Raw genomic sequence first — 12,446 nt, forward strand, 5'->3', positions numbered from 1 at the left:
TCTCTCAACAGGCTTAAAGGTCCAGTTTGTAATATTTTGCCTGAAGATCATTTAGCTGCCATCTTTAACTGCTTTAGGCCCGGTGTGGACAATCCAGCTGCCTGACAGCGCATTTTTATAATTAGGGTGACTATTTCCGTCCTCAAATAAACCAACAAAGAAAAAGGTGGACGAGGTATCCCGGTCTGGGTGTGCAGGCCACCGTAGTTCCCTGGCAAGTTCGGGAGAGGCAGGGTGAAAGAAAGAGTGCGGCAATCTAAACATGTGACCACCTTATGTCGTTTTCAACTTCAAGAAATCTCCAACTATTAGGCTGCGTTCAGACTGCAGGTGCATTCCTTCTCAAATCCGTAAGTGTCCAAATGGGATCTGGCTCTGTTCAGACTGGGCTAGATTATTGACCGGCTTCGTCCAGCGCGTGTATTGTGTGACATCATGTAATTGCGACAGGGTTGCAAAAATGACTTGTTGCGATACCTGCCCTGGAGCTTGGCTTGAATGGAGCTACCTCCCCACAATGACTGATGACACAGGGACTGCTGTTTTCCACTTCTTCTTTCTGCTCCATTACGTCAAATGCAATTTGAAACTACCTCCCGAAAGTGGTTTCAGTCCGTCTTGCAAAAATCGGATTTCATGTGGTTTGTGACTGTTCAGACTACAAAAGAGCCATCCGGTTTCAATCTGGATGGGCTAAAAATCGGATTTTGGCTGGCAGACTGAACAAGGCCTTACACACTTAAGTTGTTACTTGTTAAGGGAAAAAAAATTAAAAGAAAAATATCTATAAATTGGCTTAATGTACGAAGGGTTAATCTATCCAGTGTGTGTGTGGAGAGAGAGAGAGAGAGAGAGAGAGAGAGAGAGAGAGAGAAACCAGATCCTAAATTTACGGTAAATCAGGATGAATCGGTACCAAATCTGGTCAACTGGGGTCATGGTGTGTCATTTGCTTGTATCACTGTGCATTAATGAAACTCCTGCACTCTCCCCAATGATGTCAGGTTTTGCTGTCACATTATTCACAGAAGGAAACTGCGGTGGAACCAACACGAAAAACAATGAAAAATGAATCTGTCAATTGGAACTTTGAATTTAAAAATTTATTGACAAAGAGAAACACAAGCATGTCCATGCGCTGGTCTCACAGCACCAACAACTTCAACCTACAAACATATCAGAACTTCCAGAGGTGAAAGACTTTCAGCTACAAATAGAGGTGTATTATTTTAAACAACCAAACTACTATGGAAGGTCCAAAGAAAGAAAGTAAGAAAGAAAAAAAGAACCAAAGTATTGTGACATTGAAACGGTCTGTACAACATCCATGTCTGTGTGTGTATGTGTGTGTGTGTGTGTGTGTGTGTGTGTGTGGGGGGGGGGGGGGGGGGGGGGGTTTGGGGATAATTATTTATTCATTTATTTATTTCTTTATTTTACATCTTTGAGCTTTTACAACCTCGTCCATCTGGCCAAGTCACTTTGCTCCTGCTGTTTCTTCCAAGTGTTGATGACCAACGAGCTCAGGATTCCTCCCATCCCAAAGAAAATACTTGCAGACATGAACAAGGGACACAGGGCAACACATCAAACGTCCATCCATAGGTCAATATAGGACCATTCGCGACCACGTTAAACAAACAGGAACTTTTTCAAAGTGGTGCAAAAAGAGGATTAATGACTGGAGGAAGTTGCTTTGGCCACCGTGTTGGCATCAACCGACAATGACAAGACTGCCTCAAAAAAAGGTCTCGAAATTATTATTGCGCGAGCTAGATAAGACTTTCTCTTCTTTTCTCTCTTATCCTTACAACAGAGTTTAATTATAGGGACCAGGAATTAAATCTTTGAGGAAAAAGCGTGGGCAGCTTCAAACAGAGGAATTTAGGAGTAAGTAGGTGTAGAAATGCGGCGAGTTGGTCATGGCGTGAGCGGCTTAAGATCCACGACAAGATTAGGCGACAGAAGGGAGACGGCTGGAAGCTCCCGGGCTGCTGCCGCTGTTCCAGGGCCCTCATCCCTTATCTCCGCCGCATCTTCCCTTTCACTCCTCCCCCTCCCCCGGGCGGCCCGTCAGCTGGGCTCCGTCGTCCACGGCGGCTCTGTCTCCGTCTCCACCCTGAGGCGGTTCCTGCTCCACCTCCTCCTCCTCCTGCTGCTGCTGCTGCTGCTGCTGCTGCTGCTGCTGCTGCTGCTCCTGCTCCTGCTCCGCCTCCTCCTCCTCCTGCTGCTGCTGCTGCTGCTGCTGCCGCTGCTCCCGCTCCACCTCCTCCTGCTCCACCTCCACTTCCTCCTGGTCCATGTCGAGCTCCTCAAAGGACGAGCCACTGCCCACGGACTCGTCGCTGCGCTCCCGGAGCTTGGCGTGGTCGCCCCCGGTGTCCACCACGTCCCTCAGCGGCAGCGCCGAGGCCAGCGAGGCGGCTGTGGACGCCGCCAGGGACGTCTCCCGGCTGTCCCACGGCGCTCCGCCGCCGCTGCCGCCGCCGCTCACCGAGCTCACGTCGCTGTGGGAGTCGGCTCCTGTAGATAAAAAGGAGAAAAAGTCTTTCGTGAGCGTGCTTTGTGTCTCGTTTTAAATGATTCTGGTTCAGTGGCCCACAAGTTCTTGCAGGCATTTGGCCCCACATGGCAGAGGTGGGAGGATCAAGAAGTACAAAAACTTTTTTACTTAAGTACATTATACTTAAGTCGATTTTTCCTTTTTACTTTACCAGATCATTTCTTTTTCTGACAAATTACTACTTTGATTCCCTACATTTGTACACAAATATCTTTTCTACGTCTTCATTTGGAAAAACACGCTCGTTACTTCTGTGTTTAAAAGATACAACGATTGAAGTGGAGCTATTTGAACTACACTCTTGTGAAGGTCAATGTAAAATTGAATTGGGAGATTATTTTAGAGTACCTCAGCTTTGGGGTCACGGTTCAGTTTTGAGTACAGAGAAAAATAAAATTGTGGAAAATAACATCGGTTATTGTTAGTGTAAAGTGTCACATTGAAAAATGGGTCACTGGTCATAACTATCACTGATTACAGTTTGGTTGTGCTGCAGTTCCTAATTTTTGCAAAATTATCAACAAATTTATTCTTTCTTTTATGGCATTTTTGTATTTTTTTTTTTAATACATTGCAGAAACTGTACTGTCTCACTTTTACCAGAGTTTCCTTTATTTCTACTTTTATTTGAATACAGACTTGAATACTTTCCCCCCCTCTGCCACACGGACATAAGATGGATTTTGAATTCCTTCAAAATCCATCAAGACCCGAAGGCACAAGAACAAGATGTTTGGTCCAGAACTGCTGGAGGTGCGTCAGCTCGCATGCTGCTAGGCTGTGCTAAGGGACGGCACCACTCCGGCATGCTAGAGAAGCATAGCTTAACGCTCCCAGTGACAGGTGTCTTGACTGAACCCTGCTAGCCTTGGGTGTTGCCATGCCAACCATTGCCAATTTGGCTGGGAAAAAACACCCATCAAAGTTTTCCACATTCAAGGACTTGCGAGCGTGATTAGAATTTTAGCTGCATGCCTAAAATACAACTCCCAGATTGCCTGCAGATGTGAATACGCTTGTTTGGCTGTGTGCGTCACACCCCTGTGATGAAGTGACGGCTGCGTTTCATGGGTGTAACCACCCTTTGACTCGGGAAAGCTGTGAGATATGCTGAGCTCCAGGTGCGAGGATGAGAGGGAACACACGGTTATACAGGTGGAGGGAGGGATGATTGGATGGATGGATAAAATCTTTGATGATGGATGGATGGACAGTCAGATGAAGTGATGGATGGATGGATGGACAGGTAAAGGGATGGATGGATGGATGGATGGATGATGGTGGGGTGAAGGGATGGATGAAGGGTGGGTGGACAGGTGATGGATGGATGGATGGATGGACAGTAAGATGAAGTGATGGATGGATGAATGGATGGATGGATGGATGGATGGATGGATGGATGGATGGATGGATGCATGGATGGATGGATGGACCGTCAGATTGAGGGATGTATGTATGGATGGATGGATGGATGGATGGATGGATGGACCGTCAGATTGATGGATGGATGGACCGTCAGATTGAGAGATGGATGTATGGATGGATGGATGGATGATGGTCAGTTGAAGATATGAATAAAGGGTGGATGGACAGGTGAAGGGATGGATGGATGGACAGGTGAAGGGATGAATGGATGGACCGTCAGATTGAGAGATGGATGGATGGATGACAGGTAAAGGGATGGATGGATGGATGGATGGATGATGGTCAGTTGAAGATATGAATAAAGGGTGGATGGACAGGTGAAGGGATGGATGGAGGGTTGGATGGGAAGGTGAATGGATGGATGGAAGGATGGACAGGTGAAGAGATGGATGGATGGACAGGTGAAGAGATGGATGGATGGACAGGTGAAGGGATGGATGGATGGATGCCTTCTCCCAGACTGACAAGCAGTCATTAACCATGAAGTTTTCTGCTTTTCTGAGAACCAAGAGCTGCTTCAGAGTGACACTGCCTCTACGAGCCTTCGAGCAGCATTCTGAAGCATCGTCCCAGTGGCTTGTCTCGTTTTGTCTTGATATACGCTGTTGAATTGAGTTTTTCTCTGTTTCGCTGTATGATAAACATGAGCTGCTCCAGCAGCAGTCTGCTGCAGATTATTTCTATTCATTGAAATTACGCCAGCTGATATTGCAAACAGAGCGTAGGCTTAATGGAAACATGTTGATTTAAAATGAAAAAAAAAAAAAAAAAAAAAGCAAGTTGTCAACATTGTTGGTGATTGGAGAAAGATGCCTGCAGTCACATGACATAGCATTAATATGTTAAAACAGAGGAGGGGAAGACAACAAAGCTGATTGAAAGTGCGTGGATTTGATAAAGTCAGCTGTTTTGTTTGTTTGTTTTTTTGTTTTTTCAAGGGCCAACACAAAGACAAATCAATAGTGCCACAGACTGCAGTACAGGGTGCTAATGCTGCTACAGCCATCTGTAGCACATATCTGAAATCATCATGCAGAGTGTCCATTAGCTTAACTGATGGCGATTTCCTTACTCACGTGAGCCGCTTGCTAATGCTCTCAGACTAAATCTGATCCCGACCCGCCTTTGATCTGCGATTCCCTGTGAACGAGCGGCCCAACAGTATCGCTTACAACTACCCGTGTTAGTGCGCCGCCGAGTGAGCGCTGCAACGTGCACAGTTTGAAGTAAAAACCGAGTCGGGTGTTAAAAGGGGTTGTGGAAACTTTGCAGGCAAGTTTCTTTAAAAGAAACACTGGTGTAAAGTGTTCAGAAACCTATCTGACAGCGAGCTCTGTCAGATAGGTGAGAAAAATGGAAAGAAAAATGAATGAAAATTGCACACTGAGGTTTCTCCATCCAACTTCATCACCACGAGGACATCCTGAGAACTGTTGGTATGGAAATTCCCAATTTCTCCCTGTTTGTTCCTATTGGCTCCTTGGAGATAAATTAAACATTTCTGAATCTGGATTACGGTGGAATATTTTGCCACAGCAACGAGTATTTGGTTACCACTTGTCAAGCATGGAAGAAAAAAAAGGTTCTCCTCTGGGCTAAGGCTGGGGACACACTTGAGTCCGATTTGTAACGGAAGGCTTGTTGAGCGTTTCACCGCCAACCTCAATCGCGGACGTGTTGACACGATTATATTTCACTGCTCCTTCCCCTGTTTCATTGAAACTTCCTGAGGCTTTAATTAAGGAGTCTGATACAACCTAAAAAAAACAAACAGTGTTGCCCGCGTAGGACTGACTCAAGACGGCTGGACAGTCTCCCAGGACGTTGGGACACTGTCCTCGGCGTTTTCACACTCCAGATAAAACTCATCCACACATCAAAGTGTGTTGGCGCTAAATGCATCGCCGGGGACCCGCGCACAATAAACACGGAGAGAGGGCGAGAGTCTCCCAGCTCAGAGCTGAGGTCGCTTCTCCCTCTTCATTCACCCCGAGCCCGACGTCATAAAGACATTGTAATTATCAAGTCGGGCAGATCGGAACCTGTCTATCGCGGGGTGGTTATTTATGATGTCTATTCACGGCCTTGTTGATTGGCTGGCAGGTCCGAGCAAGAGCAAGATCCAGCGGGAAGGCTTCTTCTTCTATGGTGCCGCTCGCTGAGATTTTTCTATTTGGTTTTCACGGTGCAGTAAATGGGCTTTTCCTTCGAGGCTTGTTGAACAATATGCAGTTGTTGTTTTTTTTTCTTTTCGCAGGAAGTAATGGATCTATTTGGGGTAATTGGGGTGGACAACCCTCAGAGGAAGAGCCTCAACATGCTGGACAACTTACCCCCACCCCCAACCCTCCACCCCACCCCCGAACACTGTAAGCAAGTCCTGAAATTGGCACCTAGGTTGGAGGCAGGCAGCTGTGCTCTCAACCTCTTTCAGATAACATTTGCCCAAATTAGTGGCTAAATTGGGCCCTTTGGGATCATTAAGCAGCGAATCAAGGTCTTGTTCTTGAAACTGTTTGAGCAAAGGACTCTTTTATTCAGTTATTTATTTATCTTTCTGTGAGGGAGGTAATTAGGCAGCGAGGTGGCCGAAGAAGGCTGGACGAAAGATTTGGGGAGGTGAAGTGCATTCCAAGAAATTCGGCAAGATGTGAAGTCATGTGGGAAATGTGGGACTCGACAGTTGGTGGCGCTGTTTCTGCGCAATGATTTTACAGAACAAGTTAAAAGCTTGCGGGAGACATGACGTGGTAAAATGATGAAGCGTGGCATGAACGCTGAGGAAAATGTGGAAGATTGTTTCTCCAGCATCAGCCCATGCTGTCTTTTCCATCTCGCTCCCATCATGACACTCTCACCTGCGACAATTACGCCATATTTTGTAATAAAAAACAAACATCATGATTGTTTTTTTTTATTACAAAATAATAATTACTGGCTGGTTACTATCAAACAGACAAACAAATATAAGTTTGTTGTTTTTCAAGCTGTAATTGCAGGTGAACTTAATGTAGTCAGTCTGATGGCTTCATGGGGCCACATTCACTCAGTCATTCATTTCAATGCCATATTCATCAGTCCCGACCGCACTTCTTTACACTGAGATGACCACGTCCTTAATAAGCTTCCTGCAGTGGCCACTGCCATCGCAGGATGGGCGTTATTAGTGTGTGTCAGGTTGTTTACTGCTCACGGTGCGACACCGCGCGGGAAAAATGTGGGCCGCGGAGTTGAGGGATGAAAAGTCGAAAGGCAAGTCTCCCAGGTGACAGAGCGGGATTACGCCAGCCGGCTTGTCAGACAAAGCTTAGCTGGGCCGATTGATCCATCGCTCATTAAGGAAAGCTCAGCCATGTCTGGCACCCGGGACGTAAACACACTTTGCTTTGCTGCATTGTTGAGTTCTGCAGAGGGAACAGACACCTATTAGTGCCTCAGCGCAGATGCTACACCTGCCATGTTACGGGAACACAGCGCAGCGACAGAAATGTACACGCGTGTGTTGCTTCTTAACAGGCGAGGTAATATGCATGAGCTGACTGTTGTTACAGGGGGGAAAAATTCACATTTTAATTTGGTGAACTCTATAAAATGCGCATTGCCGTGATTCTAACCTTGCACGGCAGGTGGGTCGTTCAGAATTTGACTGTGAAATCTCTCTAATTGTTTATGCTAGCTTCCGATGCACAGCATTCCAAACCTTGTCAGAGGTGGCTTGTGCGTTCACATTTAAAGATGGTTGGGTTTGATCTCACTAATCAAACCCAACCATATAGAATTTCCGTGATCAAGCCTTCACGGATTTGGTCGCAAGTGACGACGGTGCCATCTGCATGCTTGGTGAAGTGCTCTATGTGGATAAAGAATGTTCAAAACGAGATTCTACAGTAAAATCAATGTTTTTTGGACTCTATTTATATCTGCTTTCAACAGCGGTCGTGTACATATGTTGGCTATGGTGGTACCCCAATCACTTAGACAGGGATTTGGTCTCCTTGTGCATTTTAGTTGGTGCCCCCAAGATGGCTTTGGCAAGAGTTCAATTTGATTATTTGTCATATAGCATTGGCTATGTCTAGGCTAGCATTGTGTGGCTAACGTGGCCATCGCAATCACCAGCTTAAACAGTAGCTCCTGGCTAAACTTGCAGTAACACATTCTATTCTTCCTCGGATGATAGTTTCATCCAATCCAATTGGTTCACACGCATTCGTTGGGCTCCAGATGGATTTGTATTTATGCTCGTGAGATAAAGTAAGGATTTGGGGAAACGTTTAATCTGGTGCGACAGGTCACTATAAATTCTATCACGGGCAAAGCAAATCCAGGGAGTCTTTAGCCACATTCAAATGTTTACAAGATATTTCGAAATGCGAGGCCGGTAAACAGCGCAGCTGCACACTGATCTCACGAAGCATTTCACTTGACACCAGAGATTGCTCTTCCGGAAAATGAACAATCATATCGTAGCTTCCTCTCAGCTCTCCTGTGAGCACAAAACTGGCTATGCGCTGAGAGTTTAAAAAGGAGCCAAAGAATCTCACATTCCTTTGAAGCCGACTTGCCTTTAAAAAAAAAAAAAGAAAGAAAAAGAAGCCTGGAGCGAGAACACAAAATCTGCATCAGATTTTCACTCATTCTTACCAGTGTGTAAAGCCGTTAAAGGCCTTTAAACAATAGGTTGGCTTCATCTCTCCTGATCATTTTATTTGTAATAACGAGATGGTACATTCTGCGAGGGGAAAATGACTAATACAATCTCTGAATGGCTTGCAGTTCCGCGTTTAAATATAGATGCGCTGTGAGCAAATACCTCCGCACATAATTGCAGGATTGGAAAAGCACAGTGAAATCACGCCAATGGCCAACACTTTGGTGGTGCTTTATGAGCCGCTTACCAGAGAAGCAAACCCACAGAGCACAACTTCCACAATTTCACCAATGTAACAATTTTCCCGCAGCTCGATGAAAATCCATCCGCTCGCAGGGCTGCACCCTGGGGCGCATTTGTCTCCCTTCTTGTGAGGTGCCACATTCAGGCAGAATAATCCTCTTCTTCCAGAGAGAGGAGCCTATTATCACAGGATCACGAAACACGTAGCATCACTTGACTTTGACCTGAATTACCAAAATAAGATGTTTGCACTTGAGTCTGTCATATTGTCTCTTGTATTGCTGAAGAAAGGCAAGGAGTAATCCAGAAGACGTCACAGCCTGGTGAATGAATAGCGCAGCGTTCAGGTCTTGGACACTGTCTTATCTCCTAGCATACAAAAGTCAGACCTGTTGACAGCTAGGTTTTTATTTCTTTTCCTTTCTTTATCGAAAACCATTTCCTGTCTTTCTTTGTCGCTCAAGACGTAATGCCGCCAAAGCTGAAGGCACTCGCCATGTAATCAGCCCCTCTCCGCCCACTCAGTCCCACCCACGAGGTGATTTGTACCATGACAAAGTCGATAGTGCCACAGGTCCAGCGTGGCTGAAAGAGTGATTGCAGAACGGGCACGGCTGCACTCGAAGACACATGCTTGCAGGGACAGAACAATTACAAAGTGTCATGAATCACGTGTCCGCTGTATCGAAGGGCAGGGAGGTGGGAAGTCAAAGCAGAGCCCAACTAAAGTCAAAGCTGCCTCATGTCACGGCTTGAATTGCCCCCAATGTTGATTGAAGTCTCAAAACTGAAACTAACCCATTAATAACCCAGCATTAATGGGTTAATTATCTCATAGTGACACTTTACAAATCATCTTTAATGATTCATTGTTTTCCTTGCCGGGCTGGTAAGACGAGTTATATGGTCGCACACAAGGCCTGCCAGGTGTCTATGGCAGCAGGGCTGTTATTCTCACTGTTACAAGTCAGTGAGTCGTAAAAATGATCTTTTAAAAGCAGATAACGTGTAATTTTAACGTGTCAGTGGGCAATTTCTTTCAGGTCAGTTACTGATAGTTGTAGCACGAGGTGACTCTCCGAATTTAGGGTTGTATCCAGCATCATTTTGGCTAACGTTAGCATTCACTCGAGCACAATTCATGCGATTTGCATGTGTTTCCTGAAGTCCCTGTTGCCTCTCACCGTTTGTGAAGGTAGTTTGGCAGCAGTTCTGATGGTGTTGGGAGGGTGCCGAATGTGATGCTCCACTCGTGATGAAATAACACCACTAGAGCTTCGTAAAGGATTTTTTTTTATTACCTTAAATGTGACACTGGTGAACATTGCGCAATTCCCCTTTAACTTTTGTAGAAAAACAAAAAAAAAGCCTTTTGATTAATCAGTAACGCACGCGTTTGACACGTACCTGTAATGTCAGTTCCTCTGTCCTCATCAGAGTCTTCCTCTTTTACGTCCGTCGCTTCCTCCTCCACCATCTCTGGGACGAAGAAGTCCGTCTGGCGGGACAGCGGAGCCATGTACTTGATGACGTCGGGGCCGCAGATCTCCATCATTGGGAAGGCGCTCAGCTTCCTCTCCTGCCCGGTGGAAGAGAGCGGCTTCAGTTAAAGGTTAAGTGTGTTATATTTTACATTTTCTAAGACGAAACAGTGACACTGGGTGGTTACATTTTAGATTGCAGCACTTAGGGACTCTGTGCCCTCCCTCACCCGAGCTTGCCAGTGAGCTACGGTGGCCTGCAAGACCCTTGATCTATGCATAGTCTCGTAAGCAACATTCTATGGGTAGATAAACCAAATGACTTGTATTGTACTGTGATTATACACTTTTATTCATCTATTTATGGGCAGAATACTAAGCCTTAGCCAATGTAGAAATTGTAAATCAGACCAGATGTTACACACTGGACCTGTAACTGCCAGGTCCACTGCACTGAAACTGCCAGCAGAGTGGCTGTTTCAATGACCCTTTCACTAAAGCGTTTCTTAAATGACCATGTTGAGCAATCAGGGTGCGTGACTTGAGAGTGGGAACGGATCTCTGCGTGCAAGGACGGCATTCTGTAAACAAGTTATCATGAAAACGTGGCCACCATGCAGCAAACATTAGAACACGGTGCTATGATAATAGACCTGTGACACATTAATATGAGCACGCTGTCCCCAGTGAATCCATTAAATTTGCATTACCCACATTTTAGCATCCAACGCGTGCACCCTCCAGTGGTGTGCATAGAAAGTGGAGAGTTTATAAATATTAGACCATTTTTTTCCCTGCAAAGAGAGCATTAGCCTTGCATTATTTCACCTCATGGTTTCATATAATTCTCTGGGGTTGTGGAGGGGAGGGGGTGATGGGGGTGCCCATTGATGTGGGGCTGCAATGGGCCGCAGGGACCGGCCAGTCTCAGCTCAGCCAGGATCAGGTGCAAAGCGACGGATACAATTTCATGTGCGAGATGCAAAATTGGTGCACAGCAAACACAACACACAACGCCGCCAGTCCTGCATGGTTATAACGGCAAAATTAAAACAAGGTTTGGAAATGTTTTTCAAAGAGACGTTTTGTTGATGTTTGTTTTGTTAGAGCCTTGTTTTAAAATCATTTAGGATTTATTTTTTTCTCATACCGATCCGCACACAACAAGCCATTCATAAAGGAGTAAAAGGGATTTTTGCAATTTTAGAGGTTCAAAACAAACAACCAAATGAAAAATGACACCAAAATAAATAGCCAGAGTTCACAAGTTAGTTCTGGTGCTTCCAGTTTCTTCCCATCTTAAAAATCAAAATGCCAGCCCAGTAAAATCTTCGTCACCCTTACACTAATGTTGAGACTTGGACTTCTATGAAATAAAATAAAAAATACATATATAAATAACTTTAGAAATAACATTTCTTTCCTGATGCTATTCTTGCCACACTGCTGGAGACAACTGGAACTACAAATGAAGACACCAAGTTTAGATTTATCACTTGACTTCAGGATCTTTCACTGTGTTTGAGGTGGAAGAAACTTCTTTTTTTTTTGGGGGGGGGGGGGGGGGTTTAGGTTACGGTGGTGAAGAAAAATAAATAAATCTGGAGTCTTAGATGGAGTCAAGTAGCTTTAAGGTTACCTACACTGAAATACAAAGACATGAAGGTCATTCTACTCGACGGGAAAGAGAGAAGTTTTCTGTTGATCTCACTCTAAAGGAACCAGTCTGTCCTCCATACACATGAACTTTCCCCGCCCTCTAAACTACACTGCGACATGCCGCTGGGTTAATCCGCTGTTCCATCCCACAAGAACTTCTTCAAAGTGCCCATCGTCGAGCGGCCTCCCCCTTTCAGTGAGCCAATCTCTCATCATTTAAACATATGTGACTGCAGTGTTTGTTGCCATTGTTGTGCGACAAAAAGAGCTATTCCGGGTACTTCTAAGAGGGCCCGGAACCGTATACTCGTGTTATCGCAGCAAATCACCTGACTCACATTCCTCCGGGTGACGGGCTGATTGATTGATTCTAATCTAATCCTCGGAAGAAAAAAATAAAAATATATAGGACTGTATAGGAGGC

The 12,446-nt window shown here is 45.3% G+C and overlaps 1 protein-coding gene across 1 annotated transcript in view; it reads right to left on the bottom strand.

The window, feature by feature from the left end:
• Nucleotides 1-1,782: 1,782 nt before the first annotated feature.
• The window catches only part of tex264a (testis expressed 264, ER-phagy receptor a), a 72,127-nt gene continuing 61,463 nt past the window's right edge, over nucleotides 1,783-12,446 (bottom strand). Inside the window, exons 3-4 of the mRNA XM_076036990.1 lie at nucleotides 10,290-10,461; nucleotides 1,783-2,523 (exon numbers count right to left, since the gene is read on the bottom strand). Of these exons, the coding sequence (XP_075893105.1) occupies nucleotides 2,045-2,523; nucleotides 10,290-10,461 (651 nt within the window). The 3' untranslated portion in view covers nucleotides 1,783-2,044. The remainder of the gene's footprint in view (nucleotides 2,524-10,289; nucleotides 10,462-12,446) is intronic.

Source organism: Nelusetta ayraudi, unplaced genomic scaffold (assembly GCF_046127955.1).
Source record: "Nelusetta ayraudi isolate G7.1 ecotype Tasmania unplaced genomic scaffold, CSIRO-AGI_Nayr_v1 ptg000050l, whole genome shotgun sequence".
NCBI classification, from domain to species: Eukaryota; Metazoa; Chordata; class Actinopteri; order Tetraodontiformes; family Monacanthidae; genus Nelusetta; species Nelusetta ayraudi.